Source organism: Sparus aurata, chromosome 17, assembly GCF_900880675.1.
Source record: "Sparus aurata chromosome 17, fSpaAur1.1, whole genome shotgun sequence".
In the NCBI taxonomy this organism is placed as follows: Eukaryota; Metazoa; Chordata; class Actinopteri; order Spariformes; family Sparidae; genus Sparus; species Sparus aurata.
In genome coordinates, this window is record NC_044203.1 from 31,522,892 (window position 1) to 31,542,480 (window position 19,589).

The following is a 19,589-nucleotide window of genomic DNA, read 5'->3' on the forward strand; positions in this document are numbered from 1 at the left end:
GGCGCCCTCTCGTCATTTTGTCATCTTAGTCATGGAAAACAGAAAATATGAAGTCATCGTCTTCATTAGCCTGACAAAATGAACACTATCATAAGTTTAACTATTAGACAAAGTAAGATTTTGACTTGGAAATGGCACCTGATGAAATTACAGTTTATCCTGACGGCAGTATGAATGTTTGAACCACATTTGATGGTATCAACACAGTCGGGGGATCAACAAAGTCGGCAGGATTCTTCCTTTTTGGAACCACAAATGTCAATATAAAATGTTGTGCCTCTCCATCGTGTACTGTAGATGTTGAGATATTTCAGATAGAAGTGCTGGACCGGCCGACAGACTCTGTCATCTTTGCAGCCACAGTGCTGGTTATAAGACGCCAAAGTGCGGTTAAATGTTTACATTGGCGTCGTCAAAAAAACATGTTGATCAACTTACTGTACATCTAATTTCCAGTTCCACAAGATAAACAGGTGTGAGTTCAGCTTTGCCAGCTAGAGTCTAATTTAAAACAGCAGTTTCTAGACATACAATTCAGGAACTAGCTGTGATTCTGTTTAAAATTCCTGCAGCATAATTCAGCAAAAAAACTTTCATCTGAGGGCTTTTGGTTCTGATATCAAGTCTTTACTAAATAATGAAGGCTTTTGTATGAAGCACCTGTTTGGAAAATGTAGGAGCCAGTTTAAACTGGTGACATGCTCAGTTTACCAGTAAACATGAGGACGACACCTTTGCTGAAAAGCACCCTGAGAAACATAAACCGCAAATGAATGTATTCGCTTTAAGCATTCGGTTGATTTAAGACGCAGCAGATGCACGTATTTGAAAGTGGATGACTCTGACGCCTCTGAATTTTTCTTGTTCAGCTCCACTAACTTTTACTTTCTTGCGAACAGATTGGAGAACCCGCCTGGGGAGAGCGAGAGGAGCCAGACGAGACAAGCTTTCAATAAGTGAGTTTTGGAAAACTCGTGACATGTTTGTGTTAATTGTGGAGCCGTGGGCCGTATCAGGAGAAGACACCAGAACAAAAGCTACCGACAGGAAGTCCAAACCATCTCAAGGAACTATTTCTTTCATGTAGTTTATGTAAAACTGTGCAAACCATCAGTAATGTTCAGATTTTTAATTTAGGAGAATGTAAGATCTCATTTAGTCTCACAGAAAAGAACCTGCGTTGTTGGGAACGGTAGCTAACAAATCACACGTTTCCACCAGTATCATGATTTTTAAAGTGTATATTTTTAATTATTATTTCTCGCATGCTGATGTCAGCTATCATTTGAATCCCGTGCTTTTCTTAGCGGAGGTCCTTCTTGCTGTTGGCTCTCGCTGTTCAAACAGGCTCAACGCTCAGCCTCTGTGAAAAGCACACAATCCTGATCCTTTGCATCCACTAAATTATAGACTCATCTCTAAAGCTGCTTTTCTTGTCTAAACCCCTTGAGAACGCGATTTCTTGGCAACCGTTTTTGATGTGCTGGAAAATATCAATACATTCAATCAATTTCAATCTGAAACGGGCTTGTTTATCTGCTTCCGGCAAACCTGCACCAGCTCGGGGGGGTTTAAACCAGGGAACAGATGAGAGTCCCACGATCATGCCTCCCCTTTTCCTCTTCCCAGTGAAATCTGATGATTGATTTCTCGTAACTTACAAGCTATAGGTCGGACCTGATTTCTTGTTGTTCCTTTCTGGATGCCAAGCCTGAAAAACAAAAGATTATCAACTATAAAATATGTAGTCCAACGTTGCAGGAATGCTTAATCAGTTTTGAATGTCAGTAAGGAAAGGTAGAAAATCTTCCTTCCTTTAACATTTTTCTCTCCTCGTTTCTGCAGAGCGGTGTGCACAGTGTTCAGCACGTGGCTCTCCGAGTATCCCGAGGACTTTAAGAGCTTGGGGGAGCCCTCCCGCCTGCTGCGCCTCGCTCCCCTCCTCCCTCAGGACTCCTCGTCTGCGGCCGACCTCCGCGCTCGCCTCCTCAGGATAGCCGAGGAGCTCAGCGAGAAAGCCCTGCTCCCGGAGGCCCATAAAGGTCTGTATTTTAAGTGGGATTGAAATGACACTGTTAAGACCACAGTAGATGAGGTTGTCTCGTCCTCTCGGAGTAAATCAGACCGCTTCAGAAGTTTGTTTCATCGGAGCGGTTTTCTGAACTCAAGAGCGCCTACAAGGTTGTTTAAAATCCTTGAACATTTGATAATTTTGCTGAAATGTTGTAGACACGAGAGCTTCTCCGCTGTGAAAACCAAATGGTCAGAATCCTTCAGCTTGTTGCTCCGTGGATAGAAACGACGGTCTGTCTCCGTCTCCGAAATATTCCATCAACTATTAAATAGATTGCCTTGAAATTTTGAATATTCAAATCGTCCCTCGGGATGAACTGTAATAACTGTGGCGACTCTCTGAATTTCATCTATTGCATCAGGGCCGTCCATAAGGGGGAGAAGAGGGCAGAGCGGTATTTATTTTTGCTTATGTCAAATATAGCCTGTTTCATAATTTAAAAGCTGCTCTTCCTGATTATGGTATGATTCAGTTCTTGTGGGAGGTAATGTGAAAAGTGCACCAGAGGCCCACATGACATGACCACATGACCTGAGAAAACCACTGATTTAAACTAACCACTAGCTAATTCTTGAGTGAATGTCCTTGTCATGCCAGGACCTGCACATGACCAGATCTGACACACTAGATAAAGAACCCAAATGCAAGACAGATAAAGGTACAAAGGCAGAAAAATCTTTACTGGGATCAGGTTCGGTACACAGGAGATCAGTCAGCGGAGCGAACAGACACAAAGGGATCAGGCAGAGGCAAAGAGAGTCAGGAACAAAAACAGGGTCAAACACTCGAGGAAGGAAATCTCAAGGGGAAAAAAAAACACTGGAACGTCTGCTACTGGGAGACAAAGATGAACTGGCACGGAAGACAGGGAGCGTGCAGGCGATATACACAAGGGAGGTAGAGGATGAACGAGGGACAGGTGTTACGCATCAGGGATCAAACACAGTGGCGGGATAACACACAGAGGGTAGGATGGGATCTGAAACAAGAGGAGAGTTAAGACGCCGAAATAAAACAGGAAACAGAACTAATAAAGACAAGAGAAAAACAAAAATAATGGAGAAGGGAGAAGAAAAAGACGGAACTGCCAAGACCAACAGTGACCAACTTTATTCAGTTTTCTCAGACGGCTGCTTCCAGCCGGGCTGAGGAGGCGATCGATAGCCACGAGGCTAACATTACAGCTAAGAGATAGCCGGCGGTAATAAAGGAACCACCGCCACCTCTTAAAAAGAGGATGACGTCGATAATAGCTAAATATTCTGCATGTGTTTATACAGGAGAGAGAGAGAAAAATCAATTTGTCCACGATTAAATATCTGGAAATCTCACTGGGAGCTTGTTGCCATGCTAGCATTAGCATTAAGCTCGACGCACCGCACAGCTGCGGCCCTACTAGCGCTGACTCTAAATCTTGATTCGTCTCATCCTCTAATCTTGAGGTCTCGAGTGAAACCTCTTATCTCAAGATAAAGTTATTTTCTCATTAAAATGAGATACTTAGCTTCCTCTGGTTTTCTTGAGATAACTGGATAACTGAGCCGTTATCTGGAGAAAGCCACAGTTCTGCGGAAACAAAAACAACTTCATTATCACTCTGGTCACAGCAACAGCTCCGAGAGAAACTGATTCCTGCAACTCCTGCAGGATTTAAGAGATATAAAGTGAATACAAACAAAGGTGCGTCTCGTATCTTGGATGCACAGTTTTATTTAATAGCTTCACTCTTTGCAGATCAGACCGGTTCCACCAGCCCGTCTCTCGACGCCTCCAAGTTTGAACCCACCAGCGTCCTGGGATTCCCTGGAGCGCTCATCGCTGAGCAGCTCACCAAGATAGAGACAGTGAGTTTCTCTTTTTTGGCCGCAACATGTTTTTGATGATGGTGAAAATGAACAAATACTCAAACTTAACTGAACTTACTTCCCAGGAGCTGTTTGTCCGTCTCGTCCCGTACCACTGCCTCGGTTCGCTGTGGTCGCAGAGGGATAAGAAAGGGAGGGAAGGCGTCTGCTGGTCCGTCCGGGCCACCGTACGTCAGTTCAACAAGTTGGCCAACGCAGTCTTAGCGTCCTGCCTTTGGCCTACGAAGCTGCGCAGCCAACAGAGAGCTCGACTGCTGGAGAAGTGGATCAGCGTGGCGGAGGTCAGTGCGCAACCGTGAAAGGTCACAGCCTGTTTTACAAGCGTTTTCACCATGAAATGAGACTTCAGCCGTGTGTCAGTCGGGGTTTCAAGCCTTCTAAAAACCCTCAACTGTGCATTTTCCTACAATGAACCCACATTAATCCCCCAACCATAATCCTATTCTGAGCTCCGACCATGCACATACCATCACAGATCCACAGCCTGCTTGTTTTCTGCTCCGACTGAACTAGTAATTTCCCTTTTTAATCACTAGCTGGGAGCTAGCAGTAATAAGTCTTCTCCAGAGGAGAGAGCAGCAGCTGCAAATAACAAAATAATGCTCTCTCTGTTTGACTGCATTTGGTAGACCGACCACTTTTGAAGAGAGATTGTTAAAAAAAAAAAAATCTGCTTATTTTTAATGTAGGGAAATGGAAGAGGAAAAGATCTCTGCGTGAAAAAAGCACATAGCGGGAATGTGCTGAGTCAAAAGATTTCATGTACGACCGCGAGGCGAACAGCGGAGGATTGAATCTGCTTAAGAATATCGGTATTATACAAGAGAAATGTAGATCAGCCGAGTTATGTAACACTGTTATGGTTATTAGGCGCAACAATCGCTTCTTTTTAAAATATTGAAGAGCTCACAGCAGCGGCAGGATCTGCTCCAACACACACATAAACACATCCTGTTCTTGGCTGTTATGGTAACAGTTTTATTCCTCACCAAACCCTCTTTATCTGTGAATAAAATGCAGCTCCGTTCCCCCCCCGTTTGTATCACACACACACACACACACACTCCACATCCTCTCTGGCAAAGCGAGGTATCACTGGTCCGCTGCCAAGCTGCCGTCCTGAGCCCATCCCAGCGCTCTTCGGGGACAAACCTCTTTAGCGGCATACATAATTCAGCACTGAAACTCAATACCGGCCAGATCCACACCCACAGGTGTTCTCAGTTACAGTGAGCGCTTGCATGTGTGTGTGTGTGTGTGTGTGTGTGTGTGTGTGTGTGCATGCTAATGAGCGTATTTCTTCCGTGCGTGCTCTCAACAGGAGTGCCGAGCCAGGAAGAACTTCTCCTCGCTGTACGCCATCGTGTCGGCGCTGCAGAGCAACCCCATCCACCGACTGAGGAGGACGTGGCAGGACACCGACAGGTCTGCAGCCGGGCAACTCTCGGTTTATAGGGTCAAGTTAAAGGTCCAGTGTGAAGGATTTAAGGGGGGATGTACTGGAAGAGAAATGCGATAAGATATTCATGATTTATGTTTTCATCAGCGTGTAATCACCTGGAAATAAGAACAGTTGTGTTTTTGTATCTACTGAGGGAGAGGGGCCGACCAAACTAGAGGGCATTACGTGTTTTCTGTTTTTATTTCGTAGCAACCGCCGCAGGAGAGGGTGAGAAAAGGGGAAGGGGTTCAGTTGGTTGAAATCTGCAATGTCAGCCACTAAATCCTTCACACTGAACCTTTAAGATATAAAGAAAATTATGGCTGTATTGTCGTATACGCAGAGGACAATTCTCACTTGTCTTTCAAGTCTTGATTGCCATTTTTAAGAAAGAGAACAATAAAAGTACATGATTAGAACAAAATTAACACCCAGCAATGCAATCAACATACAGGAACAACACCACCAAGAGAGAGAAATAGAAAGAAGAGAAAAAGGAAATAAATATGATTAAAGGAAAATAAAAAATCTCAGCATCAATGAGATTCCTTGGTTGCTGTCCTTTCTGATCGCCTCACATAAAAACAAACTAAAATAAAAGAGGTCAGGACAACGATAACCGATCATTAGTCAATCAAACATGTCGATAAGTACGCCTGTAAAAATGACAGGAGGTCGACACGTGACATTTGAACAAATATGCATCAGACCTGAGGTGTAAAGCAGAACTAGGATGTGAAGAAGGTGTTGAAGTGTTGAGCAACTGAGGACTTTTATTGACCTCTGCTGGTAGGAATGAAATTTCAGCAGTGTCACCTCAGGTGTCCAATACAGATGATAGTCTCCTTTTGAATAAAACATATCATAAGATATTTCTAACAGTGTAACAGTTTGTCATGTCATGTCACTGTTGCCTGTTAGCTGACAACATAATGTTAGTTTCACTTCAGCTGTCTGCAGAGAGAAAGGTCCACGGGCCTACAGGACACCAGGTAACAGTACCAGGCAGTTAACATAGAGCACCACATGGTTCTGTATCATGGTGTTAAATGCTTAGCCTCAAGTTTTGGTACACTACTGTACAAAAAACAGGTTGGAAATGGCTCAACATGCGTTATACCAATCTACAATCATCAGGAAAAATCTTTTCTAGCAAATATTTGATCTTTTAGTTATTTTCCAGGTAAGAATACCAAACAGTTCTGCATTCCTACTTCTTAATTTTGAGGATTTTCTGTTAAGAAAATAGAAAATCTGTATTTTATGTGTTTTTCAGCTGTTGAAAAGACAAAACAAGACATTTGAAGACACCAGCTGGGTATTGTTTACTAATTCCTGCCATTTTATAGACAGAACGTCTAATCGATTGATCGTATATCACCTCATATTTAAAGTTGACCTGTGTTTTGTCTAATACTGCTGAAGTTTCCTCATAGCTTCAAACGACATACCAGGAAACTTATGTGAACGCTTTCTTTATTAAGCTCCAAAGCAACCGTGTAAAACAAGTCGACCTCACAGAGAAGCAGAAGTAAAATGTCTTACGCTCAAACTTTAGATGCCACTTCAGCACTGTTGTTCCCCTCGACAAGACGTTTTTCAGTCACCGCATCGCCTCTGACTCACCGCCGTTCTGTTATTGATATTAAACATGTTTCACTCACTTTTTCCATCAGTCATTCAGACGTGCATTACCAAAAACAACACGTGCTTTTCGTCTTTGCGCTCCTCAAATTGAGCTCAAATGGAAACGCCTTCATTACATCCGATCAGCTCCATAAGCGAAACACATAAAGTGATAATGTAAATGATAATTAACCGTAAACCAAACTCTCTGTTGACTGACAGGGAGGCGGTGAGGAGATACGAGGAGCTGTCGGAGATATTCTCAGACAAAGACAACTACTCGCAGAGCAGAGAGCTCCTGAAGGAGGTGAGTTTATAACGAGACAAATACACAAGGATGATAACGCAAATGTGATATATACTGTGTTTAGAAGAGTCAGGTGGGAGACGAACATGGGAACCAGGCTCTGAGCGATGATGTCATTTACATTATAGGCCACCTTCAGGGTAAACAGAAGCAGGTTCAGTGAGAAATCTGATCCGGTATTGACGGCACACACACACACACACACACACAGAGGCTGCTTTCTACTTGCGTCGTGACACGGCGTTCAAACAGTTTTGTTCAGTTTAAAAGAGAAAAGGTTCGAGTCTGAGCGCCGTGTTTTGTGATATCTTGTCATTTTGTCATGTGTGTTGTGATAAAAACTAACTGGCTGGCCCTTTAAAAGCTGGAAAAGCAGTTTTCTCACGCTGGAAAGCTGCCAGTCTGAGTGCTTGTAGTGTTGGAGTCGCAGTTTTCCCGAGTCAGATTTCAACAACTCTGTTTTTTTGATGTCTTGAACTTGTTTCGGGCCTATTTTTACTCAGATCTGTGATGTTCTCGGCTGCTTGTTGGGGCCTTTTACCGCTTATCTTTTCAACCGCCTTGCTAGAAAAATCTTCAAAGATGCTTTTTTTTTTCCTCCGAACTCTCTCTCTCCCGTCACCACAAACACTCTGAGTCTATGTCTGTGTGGATAATGCGTGGCGGTGCACTGTGGATGCATTCAGAGAGAGAGAGAGAGAGAGAGACACAGCGGGTCTTTGGTTCTGAGCTCAATTATCTCTGCTTGACTCAGTGTGATCACAGTTTTGGACCTGATTTTTTAGAAATGGCTGTTTAATGTACGAGCTCATCCCCGCGGAAAGCAAGATGTCAATACTCTCCCTGCCTCTAATATCCTTAATTGTGCAAACATCATGAGAAATATTATTATTATTATTCAGGATTTTGTTAACAGTCATCAGACACACTGGCAGCTTCCTTGAGGCTGTGATTGAGCTAAATGCTAACACTGCAAACACGCTGATGTGTCGAAGGATAGACGGATATTCACGTGTCGCCCATCAGCTTCTCTTAGACGACAGCTAAAGATGGCATCCAACCACTTCCTCGCTAACATAACTGATTCAAAAGGAAATTAATTAGCTCTAAAATATCACAGACACATTTATTTTAGCCTGGCAGTGAAACACGCTGGATGTAATCGAGTGGTAATGTTGGTGCTGGAAGTGGTTGGATGCTAATGGATGCTAACATCTTGTTTTACCTTGAGTATGGCTCCATGTGCAGCAGATCAAACAGGAAGTGTAGGAATTATAATATTTGTCAGATTCACAATGTTTATACGACGGCGGCAACCTGGAACACAGTTTGCCGCCGTAAGTTTTAGAGATAAAGTTTGCAGACCGCTAGCTAACGTAGTTTTAGCATCCTCAGAAACAACTGCACGACAACATTACATTGCAATGGGTCCAAATATAAAACCATCATGGTGCTGTTCTGAGCATTATTTGTGGCTCTTTGATGGCGGTTTTAAACCCATTTACTGCAATGTAATGTTGTTGTGCGGTTGTTTCTGAGGATGCTAAATCTACGTTAGCTAGCGGTCTGCAAACTTGATCTCTCGAGAAGGAGGCTAACACAGTTTCACGGTGTGTTAGACCATGGATTAAATTTACACCAGAATGTCCCTTTAAAGAAAGGAAGGAAGGGTCATTACGTCGCCGACTCTCGCTGTGGGGCCAGACTGTGGTGACGGCTTTATTGAAGTCAAAGGGAGATATATAAGATGAACGTCATATGACTTCTGATGACTCCGGAAAATGGAGGAGCAAACTTCAGAGAGGAGGCGAACGACTGACTTTTTAATCAACACATTGTTCCCGTCCTCAGATTTTGTGCAGGAAAGGCTCCTGTCGGCGGCGTAATTACAGTCTCATCAGCGGAAATCAGTCGGGCCCGCCTCGTCTGATCACAGTGTTATCAGACCTGTCAATCATTCTGGGGGTTCTTTCACTTTCTGGAAGTCGTGCATGGCCTTGAATCACCGCGTTACTTCTGTAACTTCTGTTACAAACGTACCTGTGTCGCTTCTGTTACGCTGTGTACGTGATGAAGTTAAAAGAACTCCCTGTTGACTTTTGGTCTCACGCTGGACGCAAACAGATGAAATCCTGTGCTTCTTTCCATGATCTGTTTCCCCTCACTTTCATCGTGGATTCTGAATTCTGACTGATTTCATTCAGTCTCCAGGCGCATATGCCAAAAAACGTTTCCTAGCTTCCGTGTTTACTTCCTGGTTATGTGAAGTTTCCCCCGCTGGTCCTGACCACAAGTCTCTGCTTGGCCCCGCTTTGTACTGTGCTGACAGATTTTTTTGTAAGTCAATTGCAAATATAAAGCCATTAGTCTAGACAAGACTTGTTACTGAAAACCACAAATGTCAACCACGTGGCGATGCTGAAGTCAAGCAACTAAAAGAGTTAGAATACTTCCTCTGGGAATAATGATATTTCCTCTGAATCCATCCAGTAGTTGTCGATATATTTCATTATTGGCTGAAGTGGTGAGGAGCTACAGACACAGAGACGTCTGTTAGGCCGCGAACTGCAGCCCTGACAGGCCATGTGACTCCTCTTCGCTGGCATCCCGTGATACGTCTCGTAAAAGCTCCTCTTCTGGACCACATTTGTTAAATTAGACAGACTGAAGTCGAGGCTTATCTTCAGCTGCCGCAAACAACATGCAGTGTTAGAGATTTAAGACCGCTTTAAAGAGCAGAAACCAGCCTAATCTGGTTGAGAAGACCTGCCCTTATTCTGTCAACACTTCCACTTCAGTGAGACACCCATCTGAAGACGTACATTATATTTAGTTTGCACTGTGTCAGAGAGTTGGGGAAGTTGGCAGGATTAGCCGTGCTGTGATTGGCTGCCGTGGCGCAGTGCAGGCATCAATACCTTTTGCATTAGCTGCGATTTTACCCGTGATGCCCCCAAAGGAATTCTTCCAAACATTTGCTTTCATTTCTGAAAAGCTTCACTTCGAGCTTTGATTCCACAAAAACACCATCGTCTTCTGTTGCCCTTTGATTTCTTTTCCAGCAGTTACTTGCTTCTCTTGATCTCCCGGCTCGTCTGAAAATGACTGCGACTCGCAGAGAGAGCGTAAGATGAGTGATTCAGACAAAGAGACGACTTACTAAAAGTTTTGGGCTAAGAAATTATTCACAACATTGTCATAGAAGCACCGAGCGGTCCAACAACACTTACATATAACAACAATTAAATGGCATAATTTAAAAAAGGCTGATGTCAAGTTGTTGTGACGGATGAGTCAGCTTGTAAATGTCACACAAATTAACAAACGTCCACGTCATTCGTCGAGACAGGACCCAGTTTCATCTAGTAAGATTGGACATTTATGGTAATTTGTATTAAATGTCATTTTTTTTTAAAATCATTCTGTATATTCTGTGACTGTTTTCCCCAAGAAAACCCCTCTGATATCCACTCTGTGCTGTGTGCCGAGCTAGGGATGCACTGATTCGGCTTTCTCAGTCCCGATACCGATACCGATGTTGAATTAATAATAAACTGCACACCGGTTTTGGAAAAATACTTGCGTGATGGAAGAGAGTACCTTGGATCCAAGTATTCCAGTAGGCAATGGAAGCCCTCGTCTTCAACAGCCGACATAGTTGATCATCTAAAACACTGAATTCTGAAACTTTCTGTGTTACTGCAGATGCTTTCAAGCTTTCCGTCGGAAACTTTTCGCGTCGTTGAAGTGGATCTGCCAAAGTTAGCTGCTGAGCTGTACTGTCTCCTGCTCCTTTGGTTTTGTGGAGCTGCAGTAATTCGGCGTGCTCCTCAGCATGGTGCTTTTGGATGTGCTTGATTAAATTGGTAGTATTGTACTTTGCAGCACTACCACCACCACTCGAAACATTTACTTTGCAGACATTGCAAACAGCCGTCGAACTAGTTGGCGTGGCAAGCGCGAAATATCTCCACACAGCCGGCTCTTTGGCTCGCTCCACGTTGCTTAACGGTTAACTAAATTCTTCTAGCATGCGACGCACGTGTTGCTGATGAATGACATAAGATGTGCTGCGATGGAAGAAAGAAAAAAAACTGGATTGGCATGTGGATCTGTTAATTTTTCCGATCCCAGATCCAGCTATTTTGTCAATATTGGGACCTATACCTATATATATATCTCGGATCGTGCACCCCAATGCCGAGTAGTGGAGCCAGATGTTTCCCTCTGGACATGGAAACCAGATCAGAGATGATATAAGAGAATGAATATTGGATTTACGTTCATTAGGTGTCCAGAAACACAACGCCAAATGACTGATAAACTTGATTTCATCTGCTGGATGTGTAATCAGCTTCCGGTTTTATGTGTTAGAAATGTAATCTAGAAAAAAGTGATAATTTGTAATGTTTGCGCTGCCCTGAAGTGGCCATACAACTGTATTATTGCAGGTTTAAACCCAGCACACATGCCAGCAGATATACTATATACAAGCATTTATATATTGTAGCAGAAAGTACCGACCTTTTCAATGATAGAATATAGAATTTCTCTTTGGAACACACAAGGCAGAGAAGATCGTGATACATGGTGCAGTGGCTTTTGCCAAGTTATCATAGAATCACAGTTACTAATTCCATTTTTTCTGAATATTTTCTCATCCATTGTGCCTTAAAAGGAGCTATTGATTTCATGGTAACTCTAACTAATAACTATCCAAAACGTGGCGATGTGATTGAGTCTACTCACCAGAGATTTGTATTTCCGTTTTCACTGATGGTCGCTTGATATTTAAGAATGTAGGAAAAGAGAAAGAAATCATATTTTGGCCTAAAACATGTGACCTCACTCCTTGTCTGTTACTCACTGGTACTTACATAATAATGTTCATAACGTTTCCTGTACCCAACCAAGTCAAGTGGAGATTTAAAGTCAGAATATATCAATTGCTGGCACTCAATCTGCCGTTGAGGATCATGTGATGTGACTGAAAGCTGCAGAAACAGCTACTAAATGGACACAACAAAACAATTATTTCAAAAAAATGAACCTAAACCTGAGAATTCTCCTGCTTCTTGTCTTTCAGGAGGGCACATCCAAGTTCGCCAACCTCGACAACAGGCTCAACAACAAACATGTTAACAGGGTAAGTTGGGTGGAGATAAAGACGGGCAGCGATGGAGCTTTTCGGGAGGCAGGCTTTCATTGTGGAAGGTCGTTGGGTTGAACTTTTAGAAATGAGATGAACTCCAGTGAAAACCAAAGACAGTACAGTCCGAGTTCACACGCATAGTTTAAGATTTGCAAAATGATTCTCACCGGGGGAGGAGGGGTCAAATCATTCGGGGTCACCGAGACATTTCAGATAGTTTCAGTCACGGAGGAGAAACTTTAAAACAAACTCAAAAAAAGAAACAAGTTTCACCAACTTAACAGCCCACGTCTGGTGTGCATAACAATCATTTCAGCCTGAGGGGTTGAACATCCCCACGGGCCTTTATGGGAGACCTTGGAAAAATTTGGGAATGATGTAAGACACTGCAAAAGTGTCATTAGTATTGTAAAAAGTTAGGGGACAAAGCGTGGCATAATATCTTCAGAAACGTGATCTGTGATCTGGATTGTCACTTTTCAGGAGCTTATTAATCGTATTTCATCGCTGCATGTTTGGTGCCGTGAATATTGAACGTATCTTTAGGTCTATTAGTAAGAGGCGCTCAATTGTAATAGATAATAAGCTCCATGTTTGACAGCTTGATAATGGATTTCAGAATAAAAGCACTTGAAAGTACTGTTCTCCCGCAGAACGCTGCATTCAAACATCGACACGGATGCCACTTTTGCCAAGCAGGGGGTGTTTCAGCGGGTTTGATGGAGGGTTGTAAGGGGGATCGACCGGCACGCAGCGGAGAATTGGAACAGAGGGTCTGTCTCGTGTGTGTGTGTGTGTGTGTGTGTGTGATGAATCCCGAGCCATCGCCACCGTTTGAAAAATAGCTGCAGGCGGCTGCTCTGAAATCCCTCGCTGTGTGGGCTGTGAATAGAAACCTCTGGGGGGAACGGATGAAACACTTTTTTTTTCTTTCTGTTGCACAGTCCAACGCCCAGGGCACCGTGCCCTACCTGGGTATCTTCCTCACCGACCTCACCATGCTGGACACGGCAGTCAAAGACAGGCTGGATGTAAGTGACTCTCATCTCTATCAAGGGGAAAGCCGGTCGCAACCCACCTGGAAGTTGCTCAGTGTTTTACAATTATCAAACTGAACTGAACACACACATCCTGTCACTCCCTTTTTGCAGAACGGCTACATCAACTTCGACAAAAGGAGAAGGGTGAGTGTCGCAATGTGCATCAGCCCGAGAGATGGAAGGTTAAAAGTTCAGTCTGTTTTTTTTGGGGGGTTTTTTTGTTGTTCCGATCCCGAGCGGCTTTAACAAAGAGCAGCGGTGGACTGAGATCCCCAGTTTTTTTCCTGGCAGCGCTGACTTTACAAAAAAAAAAGTAGCAAGGTGCATGAGTGTCGAAAAAAAAAAAAAGAATCCTGTTAGAGGGAAGAAACCGAACAGAGTAGGAGCTATAAAAAGAGGAGAGAGACTCGGGATAATTTTGGGGGGATAAGAGCATATTAGAGCGAGCAGAGGTAACGTATTATCTGAGGGAGGGAATGATTAAGTGGAGGGCGCTGTGAGGTGCAAGACGAGGGGGGAGGAAAAAAAAAGAGCTGGCACAGTAACACTAGATCAGCCAGCATGGGTGCTTTTTTTTATTATTATGAAACTCTGTGGTGATATGTCTCTTTGTTAACAGGAATTTGAGGTTTTAGCTCAAATCCGGCTCCTGCAGTCTTCCTGCAAAAACTGTGTTTTCACCGCTGACGAGGCCTTCACACAGTGGTATCAGAGTGTGCCCACGCTCACAGAGGAGGAGAGGTACGTACGCCGATACGATGTACATCAGACGCATCAACTGACGTGTCTGTTGCCCTTCAGATGAACTGTTTGGTTCGATTTAAATAACTGCTGATGTCTGATTTCAGCTACAGACTGTCCAGTGAAATCGAAGCGCCTGGCCTTACTCCGACCGTCATCATCACCCAGTGCCCAGAGTGAGCTCTGCTACACACACACACACACACACACACACACACACACACATACAAACACACAACACACACATACAGTTTTGAGGTACTTTTACTTGACTTTATTGGTGCTTTCCATGCTTCCACTCCACTATATGCGTTTTGGAGGCAAATATTGCAGTTTCTACTCCACTACATGATAACTTTAGTTACTAGTTACTTTGCAGATTACTTGCTGCATCAGAGCCAAAGAAGCGAACGATAAAATGCTGAATATCAGATCTGATAATTGTCCCGGCCAATAATCATGTGACATAGTATGAGGTACATAAATACATCAGTGTTTAAATAACATTTATTAGTAATTTGTATACTTTAGCACATTTAATATCAGATACTTTAAGGCAAGGCAAGTTTATTTGTATAGCACATTTCAGACACGAGGCAACTCAAAGTGCTTTACAGGCACACACAAATAACATTAAAAGACATAACAATTTCATTTGAAAGACATTAAAGATTGCATTAAAAAACATTTTAAAAAATAGCATTTTAAGATCGGTAAAAACATTAAGAAACAAACATCAAAACAAGTAGGCTAAAATAGAAAAGCTTTAAAAGAAACAAGACTGTAGAGCATAATGCAGTTCAAATACTTGAATTGCTTCAGTTAAAAGCAGTGGCAAAAAGAAATGTTTTAAGTCTTGGAAAAACACTTTTACTCGATATTATTCATATACTTGACCTCCACTTTTGCTCTTGTATGACGTTGGGTCACTTTCTACAACACTTCTCGTCACAATGAGCACTTGTCAGACTGTGTATACAATCTTATGAAAAATGTCTCTGGTAACAAAGAGCCTGTGTTTCAAAGCAGCGCTGACAGATGTGGACGTTTGCCAGACAGGAAGAGTCTAAAATAAAAGATGCACTTGTGTTGCGTTATGGCAAATTTGGTTTTTTTTCAGCTCTACACAGATTGAATTTCCTCGACTTGAGTTTTGTAGAAAGTGTCAGCATATCTCAACCTCGGGCACGATTTTTATGGAATTTAGTGCTCAAGACAAAATAAATAGCAATAAAACAAAAGCCTCGTTCCAACTTTCATAAATGTCCGTTTTCAGATTTTGGACCACACAAAACAAGCAGCTCAAAGGCATCGCCTTGGTCTTGGTGCATTTTTCACAATTCTCTTGACATTTTGTTGATATGATTATAAATAGATGATGAAAACAATCATTAGTGTCAACCCTAATTTGCGTTTATACATGTGTTGACAGCCTGAGTACCTCCCGGACCAGCCTGGCTGGTGACAGTGACAGCCTCTTCGACTTCCCCTCCCCTGTCAATAATCTGCTGTCAAAACTCACAAAGGTAATATATTATTACTTACACCTAAAGGCCAGCTGTGGATTTCTATGATTCACAGATTCACAGAAGAATGACGCTCGTTTTACTTTTGTTTGGCTCTGCTAACAAGGGTTATAATTGCGTGGTTGATTTTAATCAGCGCTGATTGTTTTTCATTTCTATCGCAGCATATGAGATCTCCGTCTGTGTCCTGCCTGGATGTTGACACGACTCCTCCGTCCAGCGACTCCACCCCTGCCACACTGACTCCATCCACTCCCACAAAATCACACCGCCGATCGGCCTCCTGCGGCAACAACCCCCCCAATAACATCCCGGGCTCGGGGCCCGACATGCGAATCATCCGGATACGGATGGACCTGCAGGATGGAAACCTGTACCGAAGCATACTGGTATGAACTCAAAACAATTTAAAATCTAATTTCAGGCGGCAGGGAGATTATACAAAACGCTCCGACTGAAATTATCTGCGACATGCTGCACTTACAGCCTTTTCCTCTTATCTGCGAAAAAAGATCCCGTAATGATAGTCATCAGAATCAGATCTTCAGGAAACAATGGGCCCAGGATATCATTAGTGCAAATCAAGCTGTCTTAGTGTCATTGTTACACCCCTCTCTCCCCTCAGGTTACGAGCAATGACAAGACCCCCACTGTGATCAGCTCCGCCTTAGAAAAGCACAATCAGGACCCCAAGCAGGCATCCAGATATGAGCTGATCCAACTCCTGCCTGAAGGAAAAGGTAAAGACGAGTCCGTCTGCAACGTAAAGTGGACATGTGGTGTATGTGGTGGATTCACACAAAGACAAAACTGAGATTTGGCAGCCTGGCACCTTTTGGATCTGCTTTCACGTCTCCATTACAGACGAAATTGAGCAATAAACTCGTATCTCTTTCCGTGTCGTTGGTGGCTGCTGCTCAGAGGAATACGGAAACCATTGTTTTCGTGACAGCGGTGCCAACAATAACTGTGGCTTGCGGTTGTAGAACAGCTTCTCAACAGTCGAGCACACCATCTGATTTTATCATCACTGAGATGTATTTTCAGCCTTGTGACAAATATAATATATATACAAGATCTGCAGCCAGTAGTAAACTTGCTGATTTTTGGGATCAACAGACGTCAACAACCGTTGTGATAAATTATTCACCATTTTAGTCTTTTTTTTTTTATAACATTTGCCTGTTACAGCTGCTCAAATGTGGCGATCTCATAGGTTGATTTTCCGCTTTTCTCTGTTTTATATCACTGTAAACCACTAAAACCAAGGACCACGACAAATACATATAAATTGAGAACATTTATGTCTTAGAATGTGAATAAAATGCATTAAAAAATTCACGTCACGACATCATCAGTGCAGTGTCTTCAGAGAAGCGTTATTGAATTCAGCTTATTTGTTCTCCTCTTTTCCTCTCTTAACGCAGAGCTGATCATCCCCGCTACAGGAAACGTCTTCTATGCCATGACGTCGTCCAGCGTTGACTTCCTGTTGAGAAGGAAAGGCGGGAACACTCCTCTGGGCTCACAGCCAATCAACACAGAGACGAGCGCCACTTTTCCTCGAATCAAGGCCAAGGGGAGGAGACTGGTCAGGACTCTGTTTTGACAGCAGATTTTTTTCCCTCATCTTCGTACCACAGCGACAGACTCTCCTCATCGCCCCGACGCGAACGCGGGGCCGAGCTCTCACAAACAGTGAATGTGGCCTTCTCTGTGCGAAAACAAAACTTGACATGCGCCTTTTTGTTTCGTGCTCCCACAACGCTTGCTCTACCAAAAAACACCAAGACCAAGTCCTCCTCCGTCTATTTTTATCAGCGACTCCAGAGCGGGTTCTGTCAAACATTTCAAACCTCCAGCCGCCCTGCTGCGTTCACCAGAGCCGTCTGCTGCAGTTTCTCCAAACAGTATGCATTTCTCATTCACACCTAAAAAGAAGAGCAACGGAAGCCTTTAACTGACTGCTTTTGTGGTGCTGGCTCTCGAGTCCCAGTCAGGTAGCACTTGATGCATTTTTTTCTTTTTTCCATCCCAACTCCATGATTAGGATCTCTTTTAATTTGCCTATAGCAAAGTAGGAAATCCCTTGTTGTTATTGTTGTTGTTGTTGTTGTTGTTGTTGTGTGCCTCAGTTGTGAGTGATGTCTCTAAATGTAAAAAAAGAAAAAAAAAGAGAAGATATGATTGTTCGGGACTTCTGTGACCTCCTGAGATGCGAGGATGAAGGATTTGGGACACAAGAAGCAAAAATGCAATCTCATCATACAGAGCCTGTCAGATCCGGCTGCGGGGGAAAGTTAAAAAAAAAAAAAGCACACACGAGGAAGACCAAAAAGATTCAGCGCAAGTGCATCGTTGTAGCAAAAATACTGGAGACAAATATATGTTTTGTATATATTTATATATTTTGTACGTCTGTATGATGTCAACATTGTGTTTACACCGGCGAGCAGCTTACGGTCCTCGTGTCTGAACTGTCCAGTAGCTGATTGGTCGAGGAAAATATGCATCACCTACCTGCAGGATCTCCACTTTAAACAGGCCGGCATGCGTCTACAGATAGTAAGAATCATTATTTCAGCTTTCACTCAATCACAGAATCATTTCAACATGAACCTAAAGCTGCATTAATCAATATTTTTGCATAATGGAAATGGATTATATGACTATTCATATTGTGAAAGAGGCTGCTTGGACTGACTAAACTTAAAAGAATGAGAAGGAGCTTTTTCTAGGGGGTATCTGAGTCTTAGAAATGGACTTCACAGCCCAATACTTGGACTAGAAACAGAACCAAAACACTTCCAATAACAAAATCTTGTCCCTTGGCCACAGATACCACATTTAAATATCTAGAAATCTGTTTCTGGAAATTAGCAACTAGCTAATCCAGCTGTTGAAGAAAGTCAAACATCCAGCTGCAGAGCCAGATATTTTTCTCAGGAGCTTCAAAACCAAACAAGACCCTTAAAAGATATTAATATGCACTTATTTTGTCAATTGGACAAAAATTTAACCCCAGATAAATAATTTTTCTCAAGCTGGTTGTGTTTGTAGGCAGCTAGGTGCTAACACGTTAGCTGTAACAACTTATACAGGAAGTTTTGTCCGCCCCCTGGTGGCCAAACAAATGGATTATTGCAGCTTTAAAAACACCCTGCAGCACTTTGAAAGCTGGTGGCTTTGCTTCAGTTTATCACAGTACAACCAAAACCACGAGGAAGAGCAGAACCACAACAATACACCACCATTGTTGGGTTAAAGGAAACAGAGCGTACGCTACACTTTATTTATGCCGCGGCTCAGCTGGACACATCTTCACTGCTGTTTACTGACAGTACAAGGCCTCAGCGCAGATTTCATGTTATGAACTAACATGTTGGCTTCAGTGTAGGTTTAAAAACACGCAGCTTCTGGACTTTGACGAACTCTTGTGACCTCTGGTTTTTCTCCTGCTCGGTGCTGGTGAGGCCGGTCGGCTGAGGCACGAGCCCAAACGGGACCAGGGAGAGGACTTCTTCAGACGATGTGTGCTGACGTTGTGCTATGTTGCCGATTGTTTTAGTGCCTTTTCTCCACAGGATGCTCATCTCTCCCATGTTTGCATTAGAATGTAAACAATACACACAGAGGCAGTGCGGCCGCCTCTGGTGCCGTGTCGTTTCACATCGAAGCTATTTATGCACTACATACAGGATGTCCTATTTTTGTGGTAATAAATTTACTTTTATATGACGTCATTGCTCTCGACTGTTGTGCTGTAACATATTCTGAGTTCAATACAGACATATATTTTCATGCTGAGTACACCTTA

At 43.1% G+C, this 19,589-nt stretch overlaps 1 protein-coding gene across 4 annotated transcripts in view; it reads left to right on the forward strand.

The window, feature by feature from the left end:
- Positions 1–19,515, forward strand: part of rgl2 (ral guanine nucleotide dissociation stimulator-like 2) — a 36,271-nt gene extending 16,756 nt beyond the window's left edge. For 3 of the 4 annotated variants that reach the window (XM_030393241.1, XM_030393243.1, XM_030393244.1), the window contains 15 exons: positions 900–956; positions 1,846–2,042; positions 3,809–3,918; positions 4,005–4,220; positions 5,261–5,364; positions 7,229–7,313; positions 12,400–12,459; positions 13,410–13,496; positions 13,617–13,649; positions 14,125–14,246; positions 14,354–14,422; positions 15,679–15,772; positions 15,937–16,161; positions 16,398–16,512; positions 17,200–19,515. In XM_030393241.1, the coding sequence (XP_030249101.1) occupies positions 900–956; positions 1,846–2,042; positions 3,809–3,918; positions 4,005–4,220; positions 5,261–5,364; positions 7,229–7,313; positions 12,400–12,459; positions 13,410–13,496; positions 13,617–13,649; positions 14,125–14,246; positions 14,354–14,422; positions 15,679–15,772; positions 15,937–16,161; positions 16,398–16,512; positions 17,200–17,381 (1,756 nt within the window). In that variant the 3' untranslated portion in view covers positions 17,382–19,515. The remainder of the gene's footprint in view (positions 1–899; positions 957–1,845; positions 2,043–3,808; positions 3,919–4,004; positions 4,221–5,260; positions 5,365–7,228; positions 7,314–12,399; positions 12,460–13,409; positions 13,497–13,616; positions 13,650–14,124; positions 14,247–14,353; positions 14,423–15,678; positions 15,773–15,936; positions 16,162–16,397; positions 16,513–17,199) is intronic. The other variant, XM_030393242.1, reaches the window with a different exon arrangement.
- The last annotated feature ends 74 nt before the right edge of the window (positions 19,516–19,589 follow it).